Source organism: Balaenoptera ricei, chromosome 7 (assembly GCF_028023285.1).
Source record: "Balaenoptera ricei isolate mBalRic1 chromosome 7, mBalRic1.hap2, whole genome shotgun sequence".
Taxonomy (NCBI): Eukaryota; Metazoa; Chordata; class Mammalia; order Artiodactyla; family Balaenopteridae; genus Balaenoptera; species Balaenoptera ricei.
In genome coordinates, this window is record NC_082645.1 from 57,930,701 (window position 1) to 57,954,820 (window position 24,120).

General features: G+C 39.6%; 1 protein-coding gene across 3 annotated transcripts in view; it reads right to left on the reverse strand.

Moving 5' to 3' along the window:
- Window positions 1–24,120, reverse strand: part of ABCB11 (ATP binding cassette subfamily B member 11) — an 85,763-nt gene that overhangs the window by 56,599 nt on the left and 5,044 nt on the right. For all 3 annotated transcript variants that reach the window (XM_059928045.1, XM_059928046.1, XM_059928044.1), the window contains exons 4-9: window positions 23,401–23,639; window positions 15,397–15,484; window positions 14,137–14,270; window positions 4,690–4,861; window positions 1,527–1,651; window positions 121–295 (exon numbers count right to left, since the gene is read on the reverse strand). In XM_059928045.1, the coding sequence (XP_059784028.1) occupies window positions 121–295; window positions 1,527–1,651; window positions 4,690–4,861; window positions 14,137–14,270; window positions 15,397–15,484; window positions 23,401–23,639 (933 nt within the window). The remainder of the gene's footprint in view (window positions 1–120; window positions 296–1,526; window positions 1,652–4,689; window positions 4,862–14,136; window positions 14,271–15,396; window positions 15,485–23,400; window positions 23,640–24,120) is intronic.

Sequence of the window (24,120 nt, forward strand, 5' to 3'; positions counted from 1 at the left end):
ATCAAATCGTTGAGGCTTTCCTCCTTCAAACACTAACGGGATAAACAGAATGCCTTCACTGTGGACTTTTCTGAGATACCGGCAGGAAATGTTCTATCTAGGTCATCAAGATGGAAGTACCTGGACAAGGGTTCCTGCTGTATATTCTCCATCATCCAGGACGAGTCTGGAGCCGTACCAGAAGGCCAGAGCGTAACACAAGAAGATGAGACACCACATGAATCCAGTAAAGAATCCCATCACTATCCCTTTTCTAATTCCCCAACGCTGGGCAAACACAAGATTTTTCTCATACCTGTGAAGAGAAAACATTTGAGTCTATTTCAGCAACAGCAATAGCAGCAGCAGCAGTTCAAGTTAAAATGTTTAAAACAGGCCACAACGCAGTGGTTTTAATCAATGATTATAAAATCATTCCAAACACAGGGCAGCTTTAGGGAAAGAAAACAACAATAACGCCTGTGTAGTTCCTTAAAATTTGCTTCAACCTGGCAATGACAATGTGTTGAAAGGATGATGTCTAACAAAGCCTCATAGTTGATTACTTCTTGGATGAGTACAGTGGGGTAAGCTTTGCCCCAAGAGAAAAGAATTTTCAACACAAATGTTTGACCATGAGGGGTCTAGTATTATTTGTGTTTGAATTCTCTCATTAAGTCACATGACATGAAAGATAATATCTTCCATAGTGGAGGAAATATGCTAATGTAATTTTTATGAGAAGTAAGGTAACCACTTCACAAACAAAAGAAGCAAAAGAAAATAAATGAAAAGAGGATAATCAGAGGTTGTAAATTCTATTCTCTTTTTCATTTGGTGAATTTGGTAGCAACTGAGAATGTGATCATACTAGATCTACAACATATGAAATAAAAGTTTAGTTAAGTTGGTGGCTGTTTTATAAAATCAGTACCTGGCACCTGATAAGCACTCAACAAATACTAGATAAATGGAAGAATAAATAAAATCAAAGTTTTGACAACTGTGTTGTTTTGGTCATTTAGGTTTTGATTTCCATTAACAGTTAATCTCCTAGAATGATGGTCTATAATATATCAATGCTAAATTTTATTTGATTAAATGGAAATCTTAGACTTAAAAAGAGCATATAGTACAGTAGCTGAATAAAACACATTGAATAAAAAAGTGCTCAATAAAAATGTGCAAAATTGTATTTTAGATCAGGTAGGCTTTTCCTTAATGTCAGAAGACAGTGTTTTAGACTGGCATGAAGTATGGTGTGTGTACACACACCCCATCAGAGTTTGAAACAAATATCCAACTTAAGATGGCTTTCTAAAAGCCACCAACTGCAACATCTTCAAGAACACAGAGCTAAAGGCTTGGGAGTCTTTTGTAGGTGCTTTGACCATTCTAATTGCTTAGCTTAGCTACCTCTTGAACAAAAGCTCCCTCAGGGTACCATAGCAAGGTGAATCTGCCACTTTATACAAAATGGGGAAGATTCAGGATAGTATGCAGATCAACAAAATTCAGGAAAGTGGCAGACATTTCAATTAACTAACCTTTCAACCTCTTTTTTCTCACCACCATAAGCAGCCACTGTTGGAATAGATGAGATGACTTCATCAGCCACTGCCCCTGCTTTGGCATAGGCCCTCAATTCATGGTCTGTAAACTTGGACACACTCTGAAGTCCAAATGAAAAAAATAAAATGTGAAGACCAGATAATCAGGTAAGTCACTCCACCATTCACTGATTCATCTAGCAGAGCAAACATGTAGCACAGTTTCATACAAGACTAGATTCCCACTGGAACAGCGTTTACCGAGGAAAGAATTTGGTCCAAGTTTGAGCCGTGTTAAGCCTCATCCATGGGTGTTTGATTGTTGACATATCAAAATGACTCCATTAAAAGTCAGCCTCAACAAAACTTCTCACAGAGTATGTCCTAAATAGGGCATTCTATGTGACCACAGTGTTTCAGTCATCATATTAATGATGTTTTCAAGTCAAACCATGTCAGAGTTCATTGTTATTGTCCAAAGGCCATGCCACAGTTTACAGACAAATACCAGGTGCAAAGACCAGAGGCCCATGCAGGTGTCATATTCATTAGAATATAGAATAAGGGAGAGGTTCTGAGCATGCAAAGGCATGATGCAGCAGAGGTAATTCCATAGGAGAAAGCTTCAGATAAATATTACACCACTTGACTCAACTGTAGGGACCCAACTAACTAGTTTTGCTTTTTGCAAAAGGAAAGAAAAAGACACTGCACTTAATATTAAAGTTAGTTTTTCTAAAATTGGACCTGGATTGAGTCCTAGTTAGAATCAACCACCAAAGACTTCCCTGGCATAGATTAAGAAACAACAAGGGGAAAAAGCAAATGTTGTGAAAGATTAACTGACTCAGAAACCTAAAAATATATATAGTATCCAGACTAAGGGAGTTTATCTTCCAAGTTTTTCTGAACTTTTAGCAGCAAAACCCTTATCAAACAAAATCTTAGACAGAAGTTTAACATATAAGATAAGTAAAAGTGGTATTTTATTACAATATATTTATTTCACAAGTCCACATTTTATAAATCTTGTGAATTGAAAGGCAACAATAAAGGAAAGTAAGGCTATTTTAATCAACATTAAAATTTGACTTTGGGTGGTATGGCAGTTTTTACCACAATCCTCTTCTAATTTACTTCTGAAATATGTAATGAGCATAGTAATGAGAAAATTAAGTAGTTGCGAATGTTATCAGTTTTTATTGTAATGGCACATTAAAGAATCTCTTGATACTTCAATTAAACTGATATAGGAACTTAAAAGATGTATATTGGGAAATATCTAACAGTTGTTCATGTTTCCCATCGTAGGTATATAAAAGTCATACAAAGGCATACAAAACCCACAATCAGTTCTAATATGTCATATTCTAATATGTCATATATTGCCCCCTCCACCTTTTTTTGTCCTGCTTTTGAATTGAGCTTAGTGAAATTGCTCGTATCATTTTACACAAACATGCACACACCTGAATTCAAGAAGAAACAAGTGCAGAGCTACAACATTCCAAATCGGTGACACATTTACAAGAAGTTGAAATATGGACACTGAGACGACAAGAGAAAATGTGCTTTGAGCCTATTTGAAATCAAGTTAACCAGTTTATGTTGTTGGTCTCCAACATGTTAAGACATGACATATGATCCATTTGAGTGTGAATATTAATCTTTTGTGGGCTTGAAGAAAGAGATTAAAGTTTTTTTGGAGGGAAAAAAATGCTGAATCAAATGTTTGCAGACTCTCCAGTGACCCTCTGTGGAAGTTGAGGTTTCCCTGGAGTGCAGCTGGAAAGCATTTGGTAGGAAAGACTGTTGTAAAACTTGTATGATTTGGTGGATTGGGAAAAAAATAAAAGCTAATATCTCTTTAGTAATTAATTCTGTGCCAGATGCCATGCTAAGTGCATAACATGGATAATGCTTTGAGTCATCACAATGACTTTGGGAGGTACTAACCTTATTTTAAAGATGAGGAAACTGACATTTTGACAAGTTGAACATATCTTTCTTTTTTTTTTTTTTTAAACATCTTTATTGGAGTATAATTGCTTTACAATGGTGTGTTAGTTTCTGCTTTATAACAAAGTGAATCAGTTATACATATACATATGTTCCCATATCTCTTCCCTCTTGCATCTCCCTCCCTCCCACCCTCCCGAACATATCTTTCTTGAGCCAGGTGGTAGAGCCAGGTGGTGACCTAGTTAAGTGGAATGAGCTCTTTGCTATTGTCACTCTGTATTACCTGGGAAACGTTTGAGTAATACAGCCAGTGGAGTGTAGAGAGTATTTTGCTAGAAAATACAGTCATGGAGATCGGTACCTGTTGCTCAATGATGTGAATGTGTGTGCAGCTTTTCACTTAAATTCTATTCTCATTTACAGCAAATTAATAGTGTGCCTGATCCCATGACCTGTTATCTAATGTGGCTGCTCTAAAAGTAAAATAGAATAATTTCTCAATCCTTGGGAGTGTTTTTTAACTGGGATGACCCCAAATTCCTACTCCTCTGCTTTTCCTTGGCCTGCATACCTGGGGAATGGAAACTGTGACTGGGATACTTCTCTGAATGGGTCAGATAACCCTCTCTCTGAAACTGATCAGATGGAATGGAGAACACATTGCAATTGCAGAAATCTCTTTTATTTGTTGGGCCTTTCTGAGGGGAGCATCTGAACTTGGGAGACCACGGGAAGCCACAGGCACACTGCAGAGTGAGTGGGGATTTAGAATCAGGCTTCCTTGAATTTGAATCCTATTCTGTCATTCACTGGCTGTGCAGTTCCAGACAAGTCCCTTTACCTCTCTGAGCCTCCATTTCTTATATTTAAAATGGCATTAATACTTTATAAGATTGTTGTAAAATTAGAGATCATGTCCTTGAGGCTCCTAACAGTGCCTGGCAAAATAGTAAATATTCAATTAATGTAGCTGTTATTGTTATTAATACAATAATATTTGTGTTATTAAAACATTATTAATCCCTAATCTAATAATGGAATGTTATTTGATACTGAGTAATAATCAAACAAAATAAATCAAAATGATCAAAATGATGTTGACTAAATGTACTCAGGAGAAGGGAATCAAGCTTCACATTTTTGGCTGTTTCTCAGTGCAAAAGTCTTCCCATGGAGAGAAGTGAGAAGACATTCTTACCAGACCAATGATGGCTGCTCCAATCCCAATGAGAGGGCTGACAGAGATAATAACCAAGGTCAGTTTCCAACCCCGGTAAAATCCCAGCAGGAACCCACAGACGCTCGTGGTCATGCGCTGAATGAAAATGGCCATTTGGTCGGCAATGGCATCATTGATTTTGTTAATATCACTAGAAACAAGAGAGGCTTTGGTCACTAAAACTGAATTTGGTCGATTCAATTCAATCTTGCTGAGAAAGTACAATCTTTCCTTTCTAAACACTCCTATTTCTGTACCCCATTGCCCTTGGGAAACTTAATAGCTTCTCACATCTTGGAAATTTTGCTGCAGCTTGGGAGGGCAGCAAGCTTCTCCCCTCAGAGCCAAGGGAATGTGTCCTTAATCCAGTTTTCCTGACTGATGTTCATTCAACATGGGCAAAGACTTTTGGAAACCCTCTTATTTGTCTCTTTCTTTCTTAAAGCTAATATCCTTGGTTTGTCCTAAACAGCCCTTCTTTCCTTTATACCTGCTAAATCTTTTCAGCCTCAAGGTTCTACTCACATACCACCTATTTCATTAAAATTTATATAATCCCCCAGGGAGAAGTAATATCTTCTTTCCTGTGTTTCCATAGCAATGTAATTAATCTGTATACATGTGTATATAATTATTGCTTTCTGCTTATAGGCAGTATAGAATTGTGGTCAACAGCACAGACTCTGGAGTCAGACTCCGAATTTAAACACAAGCTCTTCTTGGGCAAGTTATTTAGCCTTTCTGTGTCTCAGTTTCCTCATCTATAAAATGCAGATAAAAACAGAACCTACCTCAGTCGGTAGCAGTGAGGATTAGTTAATACACGTAAAGTATTGGGTTGGCCCAAAAGTTCGTTACATAACATATGGAAAATCCGAACGAACTTTTTGGCCACCCCAATATGTAGACCAGCGCCTAGCATATAGTAAGCAATCAATGTATGTTAGCTCTGATTATTTGCTTGAACCCTTTATCCCTCCTACTAGGCTGAAAGTTCCTTGAGATCAGGAGTTCTGTGGTATATCTTTATGCCTTGCATAGGGTAAGTGCTCCAGAGTATTTGTTGACTATAATTACATTAAATTCATATTCCTGTGAACATTCCCATAATCTCTTGTCCAGATGGAGCAAACAAGGCTCAGGACTTGATAGCAAAAAAGGACCTTAGACATTACAGCGAGATTACACAATTGTATTCTAGCAAGGTTAAGTATCTGTTCAAGGTCAAAGTAAGTAAAGGGCAGAATGAGTGCTGGAGTCTAGGGGCCCCCAACATTCAGCCTGCTTTTATCTTCACTACACTACCCACTAACTGTCTTTCATGGGACCTCAAACTTAAATTCAACACGATTCAATGATTCTCATTACTCAGGGCTCATTCAAAAATTATGGGCAGGGTGAGGGGGGCACTATTAATGACCCAAACTAGTATTTAGGTGTAAACTGGATTTAAATCTAGTTTTTCAGTTTGAATCTTTCTCAAACTATTTTGAATTTTTTTTTTTTTTTGTCATTATATGTGGAAATTATGTCAACAGACAAAGCAAGATAATTCTTTCTAATCATATTGTTTTCCTTATGGGTACATAGATTGTGACATCCCTCAATTTCTTCTTTCAAGATCAAATAACCCTACATCCTTTAAACTCTCTTCTATAATACTTCATTTCTAGTATTTTAGTCCAGGACCTACAAACCAAATTATAGTATCCCGACTTTCAATTTTTAATAGTCATTTTGGAGGAGCTTCAAGATGGCGGAAGAGTAAGACGTGGAGATCACCTTCCTCCCCACAAATACATCAGAAATACATCTACATGTGGAACAACTCCTACAGAACACCCACTGAACGCTGGCAGAAGACCTCAGACCTCCCGAAAGACAAGAAACTCCCCACGTACCTGGGTAGGGCAAAAGAAAAAAGAAATAACAGAGACAAAAGAATAGGGATGGGACCTGCACCCGTGGGAGGGAGCTGTGAAGGAGGAAAGGTTTCCACACACTAGGAAGCCCCTTCGCGGGTGGAGACTGCAGGTGGCAGAGGGGGGAAGCTTCGGAGCCACAGAGGAGAGCGCAGCCACAGGGGTGCGGAGGGCAAAGCGGAGAGATTCCCGCACAGAGGATCGGCGCTGAGCAGCGCTCACCAGCCCGAGAGGCTTGTCTGCTCACCTGCCGGGGCGGGCGGGGGCTGGGAGCCGAGGCTCGGGCTTCGGAGGTCGGATCCCAGGGAGGAGACTGGGGTTGGCCGCATGAAAACAGCCTGAAGGGGCTAGTGCACCACAGCTGGGCGGGAGGGTGTCCGGGAAAAGCTGTAGCAGCTGAAGAGGCAAGAGACTTTTTCTTCCCTCTTTGTTTCCTGGTGCGCGAGGAGAGGGGATTCAGAGCGCCGCTTAAAGGAGCTCCAGAGTCGGCGCAAGCCGCGGCTATCAGCGCGGACCCCAGAGACAGGCAGGAGACGCTAAGGCTGCTGCTGCCGCCACCAAGAAGCCTGTGTGCGAGCACAGGTCACTCTCCACACCTCCCCTCCCAGGAGCCGGTGCAGCCCGCCACTGCCAGGGTCCCGTGATCCACCGACAACTTCCCCGGGAGAACGCACGGCGCGCGTCAGGCTGGTGCAACGTCACGCCGGCCTCTGCCGCCGCAGGCTCGCCCCGCCTCCTCTGTACCCCTCCCTCCCCGCGGCTTGGGTGAGCCAGAGTCCCCGAAGCAGCTGCTCCTTTAAGCCTGTCCTGTCTGAGCGAAGAACAGATGCCCTCAGGCGACCTACACGCAGAGGCAGGCCCAAATCCAAAGCTGAACCCCGGGAGCTGTGGGAACAAAGAAGAGAAAGGGAAATTTCTCCCAGCAGCCTCAGGAGCAGCGGATTAAATCTCCACAATCAACTTGATGTACCCTGCATCTGTGGAATACCTGAATAAACAATGAATCTTCCCAAATTGAGGAGGTGGGTTGGGGAGCAATGATATATATTTTTTTTTCCCTTTTTCTCTTTTTCCGTGTGGATGACAGGCTCTTGGTGCTCTAGCCAGGCGTCAGGTCTGTGCCTCTGAGGTGGGAGAGCCAAGTTCAGGATGCTGGTCCACAAGAGACTTTCCAACTCCACGTAATATCAAATGGCAAAAATCTCCCAGAGATCTCCATCTCAACGCCAAAACCCAGCTCCACTCAATGACGAGCAAGCTACAGTGCTGGACACCCTATGCCAAACAACTAGCAAGACAGGAACACAGCCCCATCCATTAGCAGAGAGGCTGCCTAAAATCATAATAACACCACAGACACCCCAAAACACACCACCAGACGTGGACCTGCCCACCAGAAAGACAAGATCCAGCCTCATCCACCAGAACACAGGCACTAGTCCCCTCCACCAGGAAACCTACACAACCCACTAAACCAACCTTACCCACTGGGGACAGACACCAAAAACAATGGGAACTACAAACCTGCAGCATGAGAAAAGGAGACCCCAAACACAGTAAGTAAAGCAAAATGAGAAGACAGAGAAACACACAGCAGATGAAGGAGCAAGGCAAAAACCCACCAGACCTAACAAATGAAGAGGAAATAGGTAGTCTACCTGAAAAAGAATTCAGAATAATGATAGTAAAGATGATCCAAAATCTTGGAAATAGAATGGAGAAAATACAAGAAACGTTTAACAAGGACCTAGAAGAACTAAAGAGCAAACAAGGGCTTCCCTGGTGGCGCAGTGGTTGAGAATCTGCCTGCCAATGCAGGGGACACGGGTTCGAGCCCTGGTCTGGGAAGATCCCACATGCCACGGAGCAACTGGGCCCGTGAGCCACAATTACTGAGCCTGCGCGTCTGGAGCCTGTGCTCCGCAACAAGAGAGGCCGCAATGGTGAGAGGCCCGCGCACCGTGATGAAGAGTGGTCCCCACTTGCTGCAACTAGAGAAAGCCCTCACACAGAAACGAAGACTCAACACAGTCATAAATAAATAAATAAAAGAACGTGAATTTCTTTTAAAAAAAAAAAAAGAGCAAACAAACAGTCATGAACAACACAATACATGAAATTAAAAATTCTCTAGAAGGGATCAATAGCAGAATAACTGAGGCAGAAGAATGGATAAGTGACCCAGAAGATAAAATAGTGGAAATAACTACCTCAGACCAGAATAAAGAAAAAAGAATGAAAACAATTGAGAACAGTCTCAGACACCTCTGGGACAATATTAAACGCACCAACATTCGAATTATAGGGGTCCCAGAAGAAGAAGAGAAAAAGAAAGGGACTGAGAAAATATTTGAAGAGATTATAGTTGAAAACTTCCCCAATATGGGAAAGGAAATAGTCAATCAAGTCCAGGAAGCACAGAGAGTCCCATACAGGATAAATGCAAGGAGAAGCATATATTAATCAAACTATCAAAAATTAAATACAAAGAAAAAGTATTAAAAACAGCAAGGGAAAAACAACAAATAACACACAAGGGAATCCCCATAAGGTGAACAGCTGATCTTTCAGCAGAAAGACTGCAAGCCAGAAGCGAGTGGCAGGACATATTGAAAGTGATTAAGGAGAAAAACCTACAACCAAGATTACTCTACCCAGCAAGGATCTCATTCAGATTTGATGGAGAAATTAAAAACTTTACAGACAAGCAAAAGCTAAGAGAACTCAGCACCACCAAACCAGCTTTACAACAAATGCTAAAGGAACTTCTCTAGGCAGGAAACACAAGAGAAGGAAAAGACCTACAATAACAAACCCGAAACAATTAGGAAAATGGTAATAGGAACATACATATCGATAATTACCTTAAATGTAAATGGATTAAATGCTCCAACCAAAAGACATAGATTGGCTGAATGGATACAAAAATAAGACCTGTATATATGCTGTCTACAAGAGACCCACTTCAGACCTAGGGACACATACAGACTGAAAGTGAGGGGATGGAAAAAGATATTCCATGCAAATGGAAATCAAAAGAAAGCTGGAGTAGCAATTCTCATATCAGACAAAATAGACTTTAAAACAAAGACTATTACAAGAGACAAAGAAGGACACTACATAATGATCAAGGGATCAATCCAAGAAAAAGTTATAACAATTGTAAATATTTATGCACCCAACATAGGAGCACCTCAATACATAAGGCAAATACTAATAGCCATAAAAGGGGAAATCGACAGTAACACAATCATAGTAGGGGACTTTGACACCCCAGCTTTAAATGATACATTAAACAAGATGGACTTAATTGATATTTATGGGACATTCCATCCAAAAACAACAGAATACACATTCTGCTCAAGTGCTCATGGAACATTCTCCAGGATAGATCATATCTTGGGTCACAAATCAAGCCTTGGTAAATTTAAGAAAATTGAAATCATATCAAGTATCTTTTCTGACCACAACGCTATGAGACTAGATATCAATTAGAGGAAAAAATCTGTAAAAAACACAAACACATGGAGGCTAAATAATACACTACTTAATAACCAGCAGATCACTGAAGAAATCAAAGAGGAAATCAAAAAATACCTAGAAACAAGTGACAATGAAAACGCGACGACCCAAAACCTACGGGATGGAGCAAAAGCAGCTCTATGAGGGAAGTTTATAGCAATACAATCCTACGTTAAGAAACAAGAAACATCTCAAATAAACAACCTAACCTTACAACTAAAGTAATTAGAGAAAGAAGAACAAAAAAACCCCAAAGTTAGCAGAAGGAAAGAAATCATAAAGATCAGATCAGAAATAAATGAAAAAGAAATGAAGGAAATGATAGCAAAAATCAATAAAACTAAAAGCTGGTTCTTTGAGAAGATAAACAAAATTGATAAACCATTAGCCAGACTCATCAAGAAGAAAAAGGGAGAAGACTCAAATCAATAGAATTAGAAATGAAAAAGGAGAAATAACAACTGACACTACAGAAATACAAAGGATCATGAGAGATTACTACAAGCAACTCTATGCCAATAAAATGGACAACCTGGAAGAAATGGACAAATTCTTAGAAATGCACAACCTTCTGAGACTGAACCAGGAAGAAATAGAAAATATGAACAGACCAATCACAAGCACTGAAATTGAAACTGAGATTTAAAATCTTCCAACAAACAAAAGCCCAGGACCAGATGGCTTCACAGGCGAATTCTATCAAACATTTAGAGAAGAGCTAACACCTATCCTTCTCAAACTCTTCCAAAATATAGCAGAGGGAGGAACACTCCCAAACACATTCTACGAGACCACCATCACCCTGATACCAAAACCAGACAAAGATGTCACAAAAAAAGAAAACTACAGGCCAATATCACTGATGAAAATAGATGCAAAAATCCTCAACAAAATACTAGGAAAGAGAATCTAACAGCACATTAAAAGATCATACACCATGATCAAGTGGGGTTTATCCCAGGAATGCAAGGATTCTTCAATATATGCAAATCAATCAATGTGATACACCATACTAACAAGTTGAAGGAGAAAAACTATATGATCATCTCAACAGATGCAAGAAAGCTTTTGACAAAATTCACACCCATTTAGGATAAAAACCCTCCAGAAAGTAGGCATAGAGGGAACTTCTTACCTCAACATAATAAAGGCCATACATGACAAACCCACAGCCAACATCATCCTCAATGGTGAAAACCTGAAACCATTTCCACTAAGATCAGGAACAAGACAAGGTTGCCCACTCTCACCACTATTATTCAACATAGTTTTGGAAGTTTTACCCACAGCAATCAGAGAAGAAAAAGAAATAAAAGGAGTCCAAATTGGAAAAGAAGAAGTAAAGCTGTCACTGTTTGCAGAGGACATGATACTATACATAGAGGATCCTAAAGATGCTACCAGAAAACTACTAGAGCTAATCAATGAGTTTGGTAAAGTAGCAGGATACAAAATTAATGCACAGAAATCTCTTGCCTTCCTATACACTAATGATGAAAAATCTGAAAATGAAATTATGAAAACACTCCCATTTACCATTGCCACAAAGAGAATAAAATATCTAGGAATAAACCTACCTAAGGAGACAAAAGAGCTGTATGCAGAAAATTGTAAGACACTGATGAAAGAAATTAAAGATGATACAAATAGATGGAGAGATATACCATGTTCTTGGATTGGAAGAATCAATATTGTGAAAATGACTATACTACCCAAAGCAATCTACAGATTCAGTGCAATCCCTATCAAACTACCACTGGTATTTTTCACAGAACTAGAATAAAAAATTTCACAATTTGTATGGAAACACAAAAGACCCCAAATAGCCAAAGCAATCTTGAGAAAGAAAAATGGAGCTGGAGGAATCAGGCTCCCTGACTTCAGACTATACTACAAAGCTACAGTAATCAAGACACTATGGTACTGGCACAAAAACAGAAATATAGATCAATGGAACAGGATAGAAAGCCCAGAGATAAACCCACTCACATATGGTCACCTTATCTTTGATAAAGGAGGCAAGAATATACAGTGGAGAAAAGACAGCCTCTTTGATAAGTGGTGCTGGGAAAACTGGACAGCTACATGTGAAAGAATGAAATTAGAACACTCCCTAACACCATACACAAAAATAAACTCAAAATGGATTAAAGACCTAAATGTAAGGCCAGACACTATAAAACTCTTAGAGGAAAACATAGGCAGAACACTCTTTGACATAAATTATAGCAAGATCGTTTTTGAGCCACCTCCTAGAGAAATGGAAATAAAAACAAAAATAAACAAATGGGACCTAATGAAACTTAAAAGCTTTTGCACAGCAAAGAAAACCATAAACAAGACGAAAAGACAACCCTCAGAATGGGAGAAAATATTTGCAAATGAAGCAACTGACAAAGGATTCATCTCCAAAATTTACAAGCAGCTCATGCAGCTCAATATCAAAAAACAAACAACCCATGGGCTTCCCTGGTGGCGCAGTGGTTGAGAATCTGCCTGCCAATGCAGGGGACACGGGTTCAAGCCCTGGTCTGGGAGGATCCCACATGCCACGGAGCAGCTGGGCCCGTGAGCCACAATTACTGAGCCTGCGCATCTGGAGCCTGTGCTCCGCAACAAGAGAGGCCGCGATAGTGAGAGGCCCGCGCACCGCGATGAAGAGTGGTCCCCGCTTGCCACAACTAGAGAAAGCCCTCGCACAGAAACGAAGACCCAACACAGCAATCAATCAATCAATCAATAAAATAAATAAATAAGAACGTGAATTTCTTAAAACAAACAAACAAACAAACAAACAACCCAATCCAAAAATGGGCAGAAGATATAAAGAGACATTTCTCCAAAGAAGATATACAGATTGCCAACAAACACATGAAAGAATGCTCAACATCATTAATCATTAGAGAAATGCAAATCAAAACTACAATGAGATATCATCTCACAGCAGTCAGAATGGCCATCATGAAAATACCTACAAACAATAAATGCTAGAGAGGGTATGGAGAAATGGGAACCCTCTTGCACTGTTGGTGGCAATATAAATTGATAGAGCCACTATGGAGAACAGTATGGAGGGTCCTTAAAGAACTAAAAGTAGAACTACCATACGACCCAGCAATCCCACTACTGAGCATATACCCTGAGAAAACCATAATTCAAAAAGAGTCATGTACCAAAATGTTCATTGCAGCTCTATTTACAATAGCCAGGACATGGAAGCAACCTAAGTGTCCATCAACAGATGAATGGATAAAGAAGATGTGGCACATATATACAATGGAATACTACTCAGCCATAAAAAGAAACGAAATTGAGTTATTCGTACTGAGGTGGATGGACCTAGAGTCTGTCATACAGAGTGAAGTATGTCAGAAAGAGAAAAACAAATACTGTATGCTAACACATATATATGGAATCTAAGAAAAAAAAAAATCGTCATGAAGAACCTAGGGGCAAGATGGGAATAAAGATGCAGACCTACTAGAGAATGGACTTGAGGATACGGGGAGGGGGAAGTGTAAGCTGGGACAAAGTGAGAGAGTGGCATGGACATATATACACTACCAAACGTAAAATAGACAGCTAGTGGGAAGCAGCCGCATGGCACAGAGAGATCAGCTCGGTGCTTTGTGACCACCTAGAGGGGTGGGATAGGGAGAGTGGGAGGGAGGGAGACGCAAGAGGGAAGAGATATGGGGACATATGTATATGTATAACTGATTCACTTTGTTATAAAGCAGAAACTAACACACCATTGTAAAGCAATTATACTCCAATAAAGATGTTAAAAAAAAATAATAGTCATTTTGATGAAGCCATGAAACCTATGAAAAAAGCCATGCTCCCTATAAAAGCCCAACTTAAGAGACAAAATGCATCAAAAAGAACTGAAAATGTGTTTCCAATTGTTATTTAATTTGGAAACAAGTGTTTCATTAGCGAAAAATCACACATTCATTAAAACGTCCTACCAGCCACTTACTCAGAAAATCTTGTATTCAGCTCTCCCACTGAATTGCAGTCGAACCATCCTATTTCCATTCTCATTATTCTCCTAAAGTACAGTTTTCTCATTTTCTGTATCTGACGAGCTGCCGCAATTACCCAAAAACATATCTGTAAATGGAGCAAGAAATGTTTAGCATTGTGATAAAAATAGTCATTAATTCCTTCTCTTTTCAGAAGAAAATATTTTCACTATGACAGTTGAGAAAAGGACAAAAGTAATTCACAGCACGCCTCTTGTTGGGAATTAAGGTGTGAGCTCTGACATCTGCTGCCGAAAGTGGGGCTGAGCCGAACCACTGTAAACAGGGAAGCCAGAGGCTTGGGTTTGAATCCAGCTCGGCCACTTGCAGAGTTAACCTTATTAAGCTTCACTTCCCTCATGTGTAAAAGAAGGCTTATCACACCAAAAATAAATTATTGCTCTTAAATCACTACTTTTGCATGCCACTTCTGATGAATTTTTCCCCTGAGAAGGCTGTCAATAAGCATTCATACATTGTTTTCCAGCTGTTGGACAATGATTTTCAGAGAAAGTAAGACAAACATTATGACATAAGCAGGGAATCTTGCTGATAGTTTCCCCCATGCAAGAAAAATAGACTGTCATTAAAACTCCAGTGCCAGAACGGTGAAAACTGACTCATTTCTCTTTACAAATAACACTAACTTCCTGGAATTCTTAAATGAATGGAGAGTAGGGGGCATTTATTATTTTTCCTAAGTTAGTAGGAAAAAGATGAAATACTTTTCTTCCTTAATAAGAGTTAACTCCAAGCCCTCCCATAACTGAAAACTAGAATATGGATTCAGTTTACAGAACTTGGGTTGGACTGCATTTTGGTGTGACTTTAGCAAAAACAGAGAAAAAGAAAGTCAAGTTTGCTTTCCTCCAACTCCCCACTCCCAGCTTTTTCCAGGTACGAAGAAGGTTCGTACTCGCTCTCCCTGTACGAACACACCCACAACTGTCTATTTCTGAGTTTAGACGAGAGGATGAAGCAGGGAGGGCAGGGGAGAACAAGACACTGAAGCTAAAAGTCTATTCTCCATTTCTCTGGACAAGCGCTCCTCCCCAACTGAGAGAAAGAATCCTTCCCCACCGTCTGTTGTCTGCCTGAAATAAAGCTGTAGTCCTTGGGACTTCTGAATAGCTTTAAAGAACACACTTTGCATTTCATTGTCACGTCTTTGAACCCAGCTACTGATCTATAAATAAAATGGAGGCGTCACTAACTTGAATATATCCTGTGACAAGTACCGCGACAGCGATGCCAGCATAGTAACTGGCAAACTTGATCATTTCACTTTCAATGTCCAGAAACCTTCAAAAGAGGGAAAAAATGGTAAGACTCACAGGTAGGATCTAGCTAACAAAGATTGCATTTGTGAGTACAGAGGAATTTAAGATATACATATTGTATGTTTCTATTAAATATGGGTAAGGCGTTTTACCTGTGTAGAATTACAATCGATCCAAATCCCCAAACAGACCTCACGGTATCCATCATAGCAAAGATGCCTATCTCCTTCATTTTTACAGGCAGAGATGCGAGGGTTGTGAAATAATTAATGGGCATTTGTTGGAAGACAGGGGACCCTAGATGGCAGCCCAGAGCTCTGTCCACTGAGGCCCCTTTCACTCATGCTTATCATTAGTGATAGCGCAATCACAGTTAGAGAAATGTTCTAAAAAGCCAGACAAGTGTCTGAAAAGGCACAGGTAGAGAGATGTGTGCTGTAAATCAGGAGGCTTACTGTTACCCGTCCAGTAATCTTAAGCCAGTTTTTCAACTCCTTCCTCTCAGAGTAACACTAGGAGAAATGTGTGTGTCATCTTCCCATAGAGAGAGAAAAACACTTTATTAACCCAGTCTTTGTGCTGACCACAGCCCAGGAATCCTCGCTCCCCAGGACAATTTCTAAGGCTGAAGTCAAAGATCTTGTGGGAAAGCAAGAAAACTGCACAGTATTTTCCCATTACAACTATCACACTGCAACACAGGGTTTGGAACTGGCAGAGGCAGGGAGGGGAGAAAAAATGATTCTGAAATCGCTTTCGGGAAATAAGAAATTTTATCATTAAAAAATTAACATATTGGTTGTTGATATACCCGATCCTCAGGGATAAGCTAGATGATGTCCATTTCTTTAGAGAATCAGAAAATAGCATCTTTAGCCTAGATGCTCTCAGTCTACCAGCTTTCTGCTTTCTATCAGGCCTTCCTTTTGTGACCCAAGCTTGAATTGTTCTCTCCCTCTACTGAACTCAGACCAAGTATTTAAGTATAATTTATTTAATTCAGAACAAACTATTATTCCATGGCAGATTTTATTGCCATCTTGCACTATTATTCAATATTTTCATTGAATATATTTATATCGAGTATATTCATGTTTCTCTTGCTAGTAAATTGCAAGCTACTTGACAGCAAAGACTAGGTAAGCTGCTTGCTCTCACTCCCGAAGCCTGGTACAATACCTTACACATTAAGTAGGTACTCAGTGAATGTTTCTTGACTTTTCTTTCACTTGCAAAATACTAATGATACAACTGCCTTGGTCAACCCCTCTGACAATCTCCAAACCAGCTAATATGTCTGTGTTCACCACATTCCGAGTCTTTCATGATGATTTAAGGGAACCTGGAGAATGAAAAAGATCTAGAAAGTCATAAACTTGTATACAAGTATCCATGATCAGAGGCCCTTACAAAAGCTAAGTATCTTTGTATAGAGCATATAATGCAGTATTTATGAGTTAAGACTTCTAATGTATAAATGAATGCATAATATATATGCTATTGATACTATGTATAAAATAGATAACTAATGAGAACCTACTGTATAGCACAGGGAACTCCACTCAATGCTCTGTGGTGACCTAAATGGGACGGAAATCCTAAAAAGAGGGAATATACGTATACGTATATCTGATTCACTTTGCTGTACAGTAGAAACTGACACAACATTGTAAAGCAACTATACTCCAATAAAAATTTTTTTAAATAAATAAATGAGTGCATACTCTTGGTTTTCTGTTTGTGAAATAAAATTTGGGTGTCCAAAAACAGATAAGTATGAGTATTTGTCAAAAAGTTTTACTTAGATTCCCTGCGGTGCATTTATTCTACAGACACTGTAAGCAGAGGTGAGAGTGCCTGTCATGAAAAACTCAGCTGCCAGTCATGAATGAATGTACTCGACTAAGAGCTCTGAGCACTGACCCAGCTGTGGGATTTACTGGAGCAAAGTTCAGGAGCATTACATCACTGTCGGGGGTTGTGGATAGGACATGTCTACTTTGTGATTGTTTTCACTCCTGAGGCACCCCAGAGATGAATGGTTAACTCACTTCTATTTGATTCTGGGAAGAAGTCATTAGAATCATTAGAGTTTTAAAGACTACTTGGGAATATTTCTGGGACAACAGAGCAAACCTATCAGAAAAACTGATAGGAAGGAAAAGGGGACGTCAACTTGGTTCCTTTGACTGCACATCAGACTTCATCATCTGCATGGTGGAAAGCTCCTGTGATTATAAAATCCTAGAAAGGATTCTGTAAAGTTTACAGGTGATTTGGACCACAGGCTGTCTTTCTTTTCAACAAAAAGAAAAACAAAACAAAATTGATACATGCCTACTTGGATACATTAAGATTCCCCTGACGCATTTGTTGAAGAGAGAAGAGGGGAGAGAAATGACAATTAGAGGGAAAAGGTAAAAGATATTTTACAACGATATGAGGTCTTTCTGACAAGGTGCATTGCCTCACCAGGAGCACTCCTTTCAATGGTTCTGATGCCCTGTAGACCCAGTAGCATTGACACCTTAGAGTGAATATCAGTGTCAACCTAAACTGGCAGAAATGTGTCCATATCCTACTTCCAAAATGTTGAAAGGTGCATGTTCATTAATGCATGGGACATTGACCTATGGACAAATGGTTTATCACTGGGTAAAGTTGCTTTATAGAATACCCACACACTAAGGTAGCATATTGCCAGAATGGCTAATGCAATTGTGAGAAATATTACAGAGAGATTATATATGCCCTTTATCTAGTTTTCCCCCAATGGTAACATCTTGCAAAACTATAGGACAATATCACAACCAGAATGTTGACATCAATACAATGAAGAGCAGAATATTCTCATCATTCAAAGATTCCTCTTGTTGCCCTTTGATATATACACATACTTCCATCTTTCTCACATTTCTGGAGGCCAGAAGCCTGGAATCAGCTTCATTGGGTTGAAATTCAGGTGCTGACGGGGTTGTACTTTCTCTAAAGGCTCTAGGGAAGAATTTGTTTCTTCCCTCTTCCAGCTTCTGGTAGCTACTGGCATTCCTGAGCTTGAGACATCACTTCAGTCTCCTCCTTGATAGTCACCTTGCCTCTATTTTTCTCTCTATAGTCAAATCTCCCTCTGCCTCTTTTTAGTAACTGTCCCTTTAAGAAATACTAGTGATTGCATTTAGGCCCCACCTGGGTAATCCAGTATAATCTCCCGAAACCCAAGATCTTTAAGTTAATCACATCTGCATAGACTCTTTTTTCCATGCAAGGTAACATTTGCAGATTCCAGGGATATCCTACATATCTTTGGGGGCCATTATTCAGCCTACTGGAGCTACAGTCAAAATATAGATACTGGGGCTTCCCTGGTGGCACAGTGGTTAAGAATCCGCCTGCCAGTGCAGGGTGCACGGGTTTGAGCCCTGGTCCGGGAAGATCTCACATGCCGTGGAGCAACTAAGCCCATGCACCACAACTACTGAGCCTGCGCTCTAGAGCCTACGAGCCACAACTACTGAGCCCACGTGCCTAGAGCTCGTGCTCCGCAACAAGAGAAGCCACCACAATGAGAAGCCTGCGCACCGCAACGAAGAGTAGCCCCCTGCTCAACACAACTAGAGAAAGCCCGCACGCAGTAACGAAGACCCAACGCAATCAAAAATTAATTAATTAATTAATTAATTTAAAAATATATAGATACTAACAAGTATTGGTAAGAATGTGAAGAAATTGGAAGCCTCACACATGTTAGTGGGAATGTAAAATGGTACAGCCACTTTGAAAAACAGTCTGGAAGTTCTGCAAATGGTTAAACATTTATTTATCATATGACCCAGAAATTCCACTCCTAGGTATATACTCAAGAGAATTGAAAACATATATCCACAGGAAACCTTGTACATAAATGTTCATAGCTGCATCATTTGTAATAATCAAAAAGAGGAAGCAACTCAAATGTCCATCAACTGATGAATGGATAAATCCACTCAATATATCCACGCTATAAATGTATTATATCCATACAATGAAATATTATTCATCAATAAAAAGAAATGAAGTATGATTCACGCTACAACGTGGATGAACCTTGAAAACATTAGGCTAAGTTAAAGAAGCTAGTCACAAAGGACCACATATTATATGATTCCATTTACATGAAATGTCCAAAATAGGCAAATCTACAGAGACAGAAAATAGATTAGTGGTTGTCTAGGGCTGAGGGGGGATGGAGAATTGGGGAGTGAAATTTAAGGGATATGGGGTAGGGGGGCTGTGTGCCAATAAAAATGTTCTAAAATTGATTGTGGTGATGAATGCACAGCTCTATGAATATACTAAAAACTATTGAGTTTTATACTTTAAGTGGGTGAATTTTATGGTATGTGAATTGTATCTCAATAAAGCTGTTTTTCAAAGTACATTGTCTTAAAGTGTCTAACTTCAAAATAGTACTTGAGTGCACAAGCTAAATGTACATTGCTAAGAAAATAGACTGAAATCCAAGAGAAAGTACAGACTTAGATTTTTGCATCGATGCATCCATATGTGGGGCAGGTAAGGACACAAACTTCCCAATGGCTGTGGTAGTGAGCCTCCAAGGAGCCCTTGATTGTTTTTGTCTCCTGATATTCACACTCTTGTGTAATCCTCACCAAAAGTATACCAGGGCTGGTCTGTGTGACCAACAGAAAATGGCAGAAATGATAGTATGCCACTTCCACAATTAAGTTACAAGACTTTGTAGCCTCCATTTGAGTTTCTACACTGTAATTGGATAAAAGAAAAGAAAAGTATGGGGCTTCCCTGGTGGCGCAGTAGTTAAGAATCCACCTGCCAATGGAGGGCACACGGGTTCGAGCCCTGGCCCAGGAAGATCCCACATGCCATGGAACAACTAAGCCCGTGCACCATAACTACTGAGCCTGTGCTCTAGAGCTCGTGTTCCACAACTACTGAGCCCATGTGCCACAACTACTGAAGCCCACGTGCCTAGAGCCCATGCTCTGCAACAAGAGAAGCCACTGCAATGAGAAGCCCGCGCACTGCAACGAAGAGTAGCCCCCGCTTGCTGCAACTAGAGAAAGCCCACGTGCAGCAACAAAGACCCAACACAGCCAAAAATTAAAAATAAAATTAAAAAAAGAAAGAAAAGTAAACTGCATTGTGATATTTCCTTCTTTCTTCTTCTTTCATTCTGTTACCTTATTATTTGACTATTCTGAGCAAATAAATTCTGAGAAGCTAATCAGGAGGCCTAACGTTCTGTAATCCTTTTTAGCCTTATTCACCGAGAGCCATTTGGAAGGCTCCAGCCTAAAATTCCATCCAATGGATTACAATTGATATGTGGAAACCGATACAATGAAAGAGAAAATCCAGCTCCTACATTATACATGCATGCTTATGTTGATAAAATCATTGAGTTGCTTTGTATAGTACGAGACTAACACACCAATTATAATAAGTGGAGACATTGTACTTTTAATGATATACTTTTTCCAAGAAAGAAAGTTGTGAAAGAGTTGGGTAATTTTGGAGGCATGTTTACTACCTACAGGTAAGAAAATGTCCCCTCCCTCTCTTCTGTCCCACCCAAGTCCATTTTCACAGTGATCTTACCACATGAAAGCTAAACATTTATTCAGAAGTGCAACAAACTGTATTCATGTCAATGACCATAATAACCCACAATTAAAATATTTAACTTATCAATGGAGTTCCTGGTAAAGGAAAGGCCTGAGAAAGGTGTGGTCTACACAATCAAATATCTATTTACATGTTTGGTATCATGTGAATTCAGCCAAAGCCAAGGAATTTCTGAAAGCCCCTATTTGTTCTGAATTATTTGCTCACCCTCTAGTATAGGACCCAGTAAAAATGAATAAAGTAATGGGTAGCCATGGTGAATTCCTTTCTAATGGATGCCAGTGATGCAGATGTTAAAGGCAGATTCATTCTTTAGTTCATCTAATAAATATTTATGAGCATTTGAGACAAAATATGTCTCAAATTTTGGTCCCTCTAACATTTATTTCCAATTTTTAAGACATAACAGGATATACTTTCAGGGATTTTCCCTTGAAGAATTTATCTTCATGCATTATTAATGACTGGGGTCAATTTACATCATACATAAGTCTGAATGGATTTTTTTCAAAGGGGGAAAACGGATTAGCTTACATTTTGTAGTCATACCACTCTGTAAAAATCAGTTCAATTCTGTTCTCCAACATAAATGAAAGACTTAAAAGACTGTCATTGGGAATTCCCTGGCTGTCCATTGGTTAGAACTCCATGCTTTCACTGCTGAGGGCTCAGATTCAATCTCTGGTTGGGGAACTAAGATCCTGCAAGCCATGTGGTACAGCCAAAAAAAAAAAATACTGTCATTGAAGACAGTCTCTCTTCTATGCAAATTGTTCTGAGTGTTACTTCCAAATTTAGAAGAGAAATATACATATTTAGACATTGGAAATTTATATCTTATGAGTAGGCTTATTATTTGTTAAGGCTAATTCTGCACATTGTATGTTATTCTGTACTTTCCTGTCAAGTGCTAACCAGGTTATAACTACATACTTATTTGCATGGTCATTGATTTCATTATGGTCTCACCAACTAGACCCAAGCTCCACAAAGACAAGGACCATGATTCATAAGGTACCACTGTATCCATGATGCTTACACATTTTCCTGGTACATAATTAGTGTTCCAAAAATTTTGGTTAAATTAGTAGATGAAGGAAAGATGCTAACAACAAATAATATTATGGAAGAACATCAGTGATTTAGAAGGATTTGTCATAATCTGGAATCAAGTCTGTAGAAAAATTTTTAAATGAAGGAGAAAAATATGAATTCACTTGGGGGTGCCATCCCAAGTGTCTTTCTAGCTAGGATGTGCCCTGCCCTTGGTTCTTGAACCTGAGTGGGTTCATACGTGCAAATGAGCTTGTTCTGGCCCTGAGGCAGCATGAGGCAGGCTGCAAAGTCCATGCTATGACAGTGAGTCAACTCTGTGTACACTACAGACTCACTGATTACAAGGCAGCCTGTCGGGCTTATCACAGACAGAACAGGAGCATGGTGAGCTCTGGTTAATTCCACATGGCTGTCTTCTATTCATAGCACCACATCACTCTTCCACAGAAACTCAACTGTTAACTGAGACCAGCGGCCCCTATTCCAAGTCCTAGAGCACAGGAATGATGAAATTCCCATTGTAGAGAGAAGGCTGGGGATCAAGTGGGTCATCAGCCATGGCCACAGCAGCTGGGGAACAGGAGGGAGGAGAGGAAGAAAGAAAGAAAGAAAGAAAGAAAGAAAGAAAGAAAGAAAGAAAGAAAGAAAGAAAGAAAGAAAGAAAGAAAGAAAGAAAGAAAAGAAAGAAGGAAAGAAAGAAAGAAGAAAGGAAGGAAGGAAGGAAGAAAGGAAGAAAGGAAGGAAGGAAGAAAGAAAGAAAGAAAGAAAGAAAGAAAGAAAGAAAGAAAAGAAAGAAAGGAAGGAAGGAAGAAAGGAGAGAGGGAGAGAGGGAGGGAGGGAGGGAGGGAGGAGGAAACAGGAAAGAGGGAAAAGGAAGTCTTGGATATGAGACATGACAATGACTCAAGTAAAATTCATGGGTCATCCTCCAACTGCATCAAGTATTGGTAGTGTCATCCTCAAGCCTGTGGCCTACAAAGTGGTGACATTTGGGTGATGTATTTAATGAGCAATTTCCAGTTCTGTGTTTTGCTGTTGTTGTTGTTAAGCTTTAAAAACCCGGTAGGACAGGAAGAACTTCAGGGCAGAGTAATTTATAGAAATACGGGTAAATTTATGTTTCTTTTTGCTCTGTGTTAGACACCACTCCAGCTCAGTCCATAAGATTCTCTTCACACATTTTGAATTACAATCTAAGATACAAGCCAAAAAAGTGAAAAGTAAAAAATAGCAGCCTACCCACAGCGCGTTCCATTTGTCACGTTCTGGTAGAGGGAGCCGTTGGTCCATACTATCGTGTTATTCACACATGCTTTTCCAGGGATCTTGAGTTCTTGTAATTCCATGTCATACTCAATAGAAACATCTGTCATTGTGCCAAAAATCAGTAGTACGCCTGGATAGGCTACTCCATGGAGAAATGCACATAAACTTCCCACAAACATCAGCCAAATGTCAGTCTTTGAAGAAAATCGAAACTTGAAAAACAAAGGATTCAGAGATCATCTATGGGTGAAAAGCAGGAGAGGTAGGAGGACTATTTAATTTTAGTTACTAGATTCTGATAAATAGTATTCAACACCAAGTCTAAGGGAATCATCTTAATTGAAAGGCAGAGTTCTCACTAATATTGAAATAAATGGTACATCGATTATCTAAATCATTAGACTCTTACATTGTTAGTTCATGTTATCTCTTTCCTAGTCTCTTAATTCATTCTCTTTATCTCAGGAGCTGACTTTAGTTCTTAGATATTCATTCCCAGCTTAAGGGGGAAACAATCACTGGCACAGATGATATTGCCATGTAGATATTCTGTGTGGGTTATTCAGCAACTGTATAAATTGGCTCCCAGAACTGATATTGACAATGAAGAGTGCCTATTTGTGCCCAGAAATGCCTCCACTCTGAAAATTTGAGAAAAATACCTACACTATGGAATTTCTAAAGACGTCATAA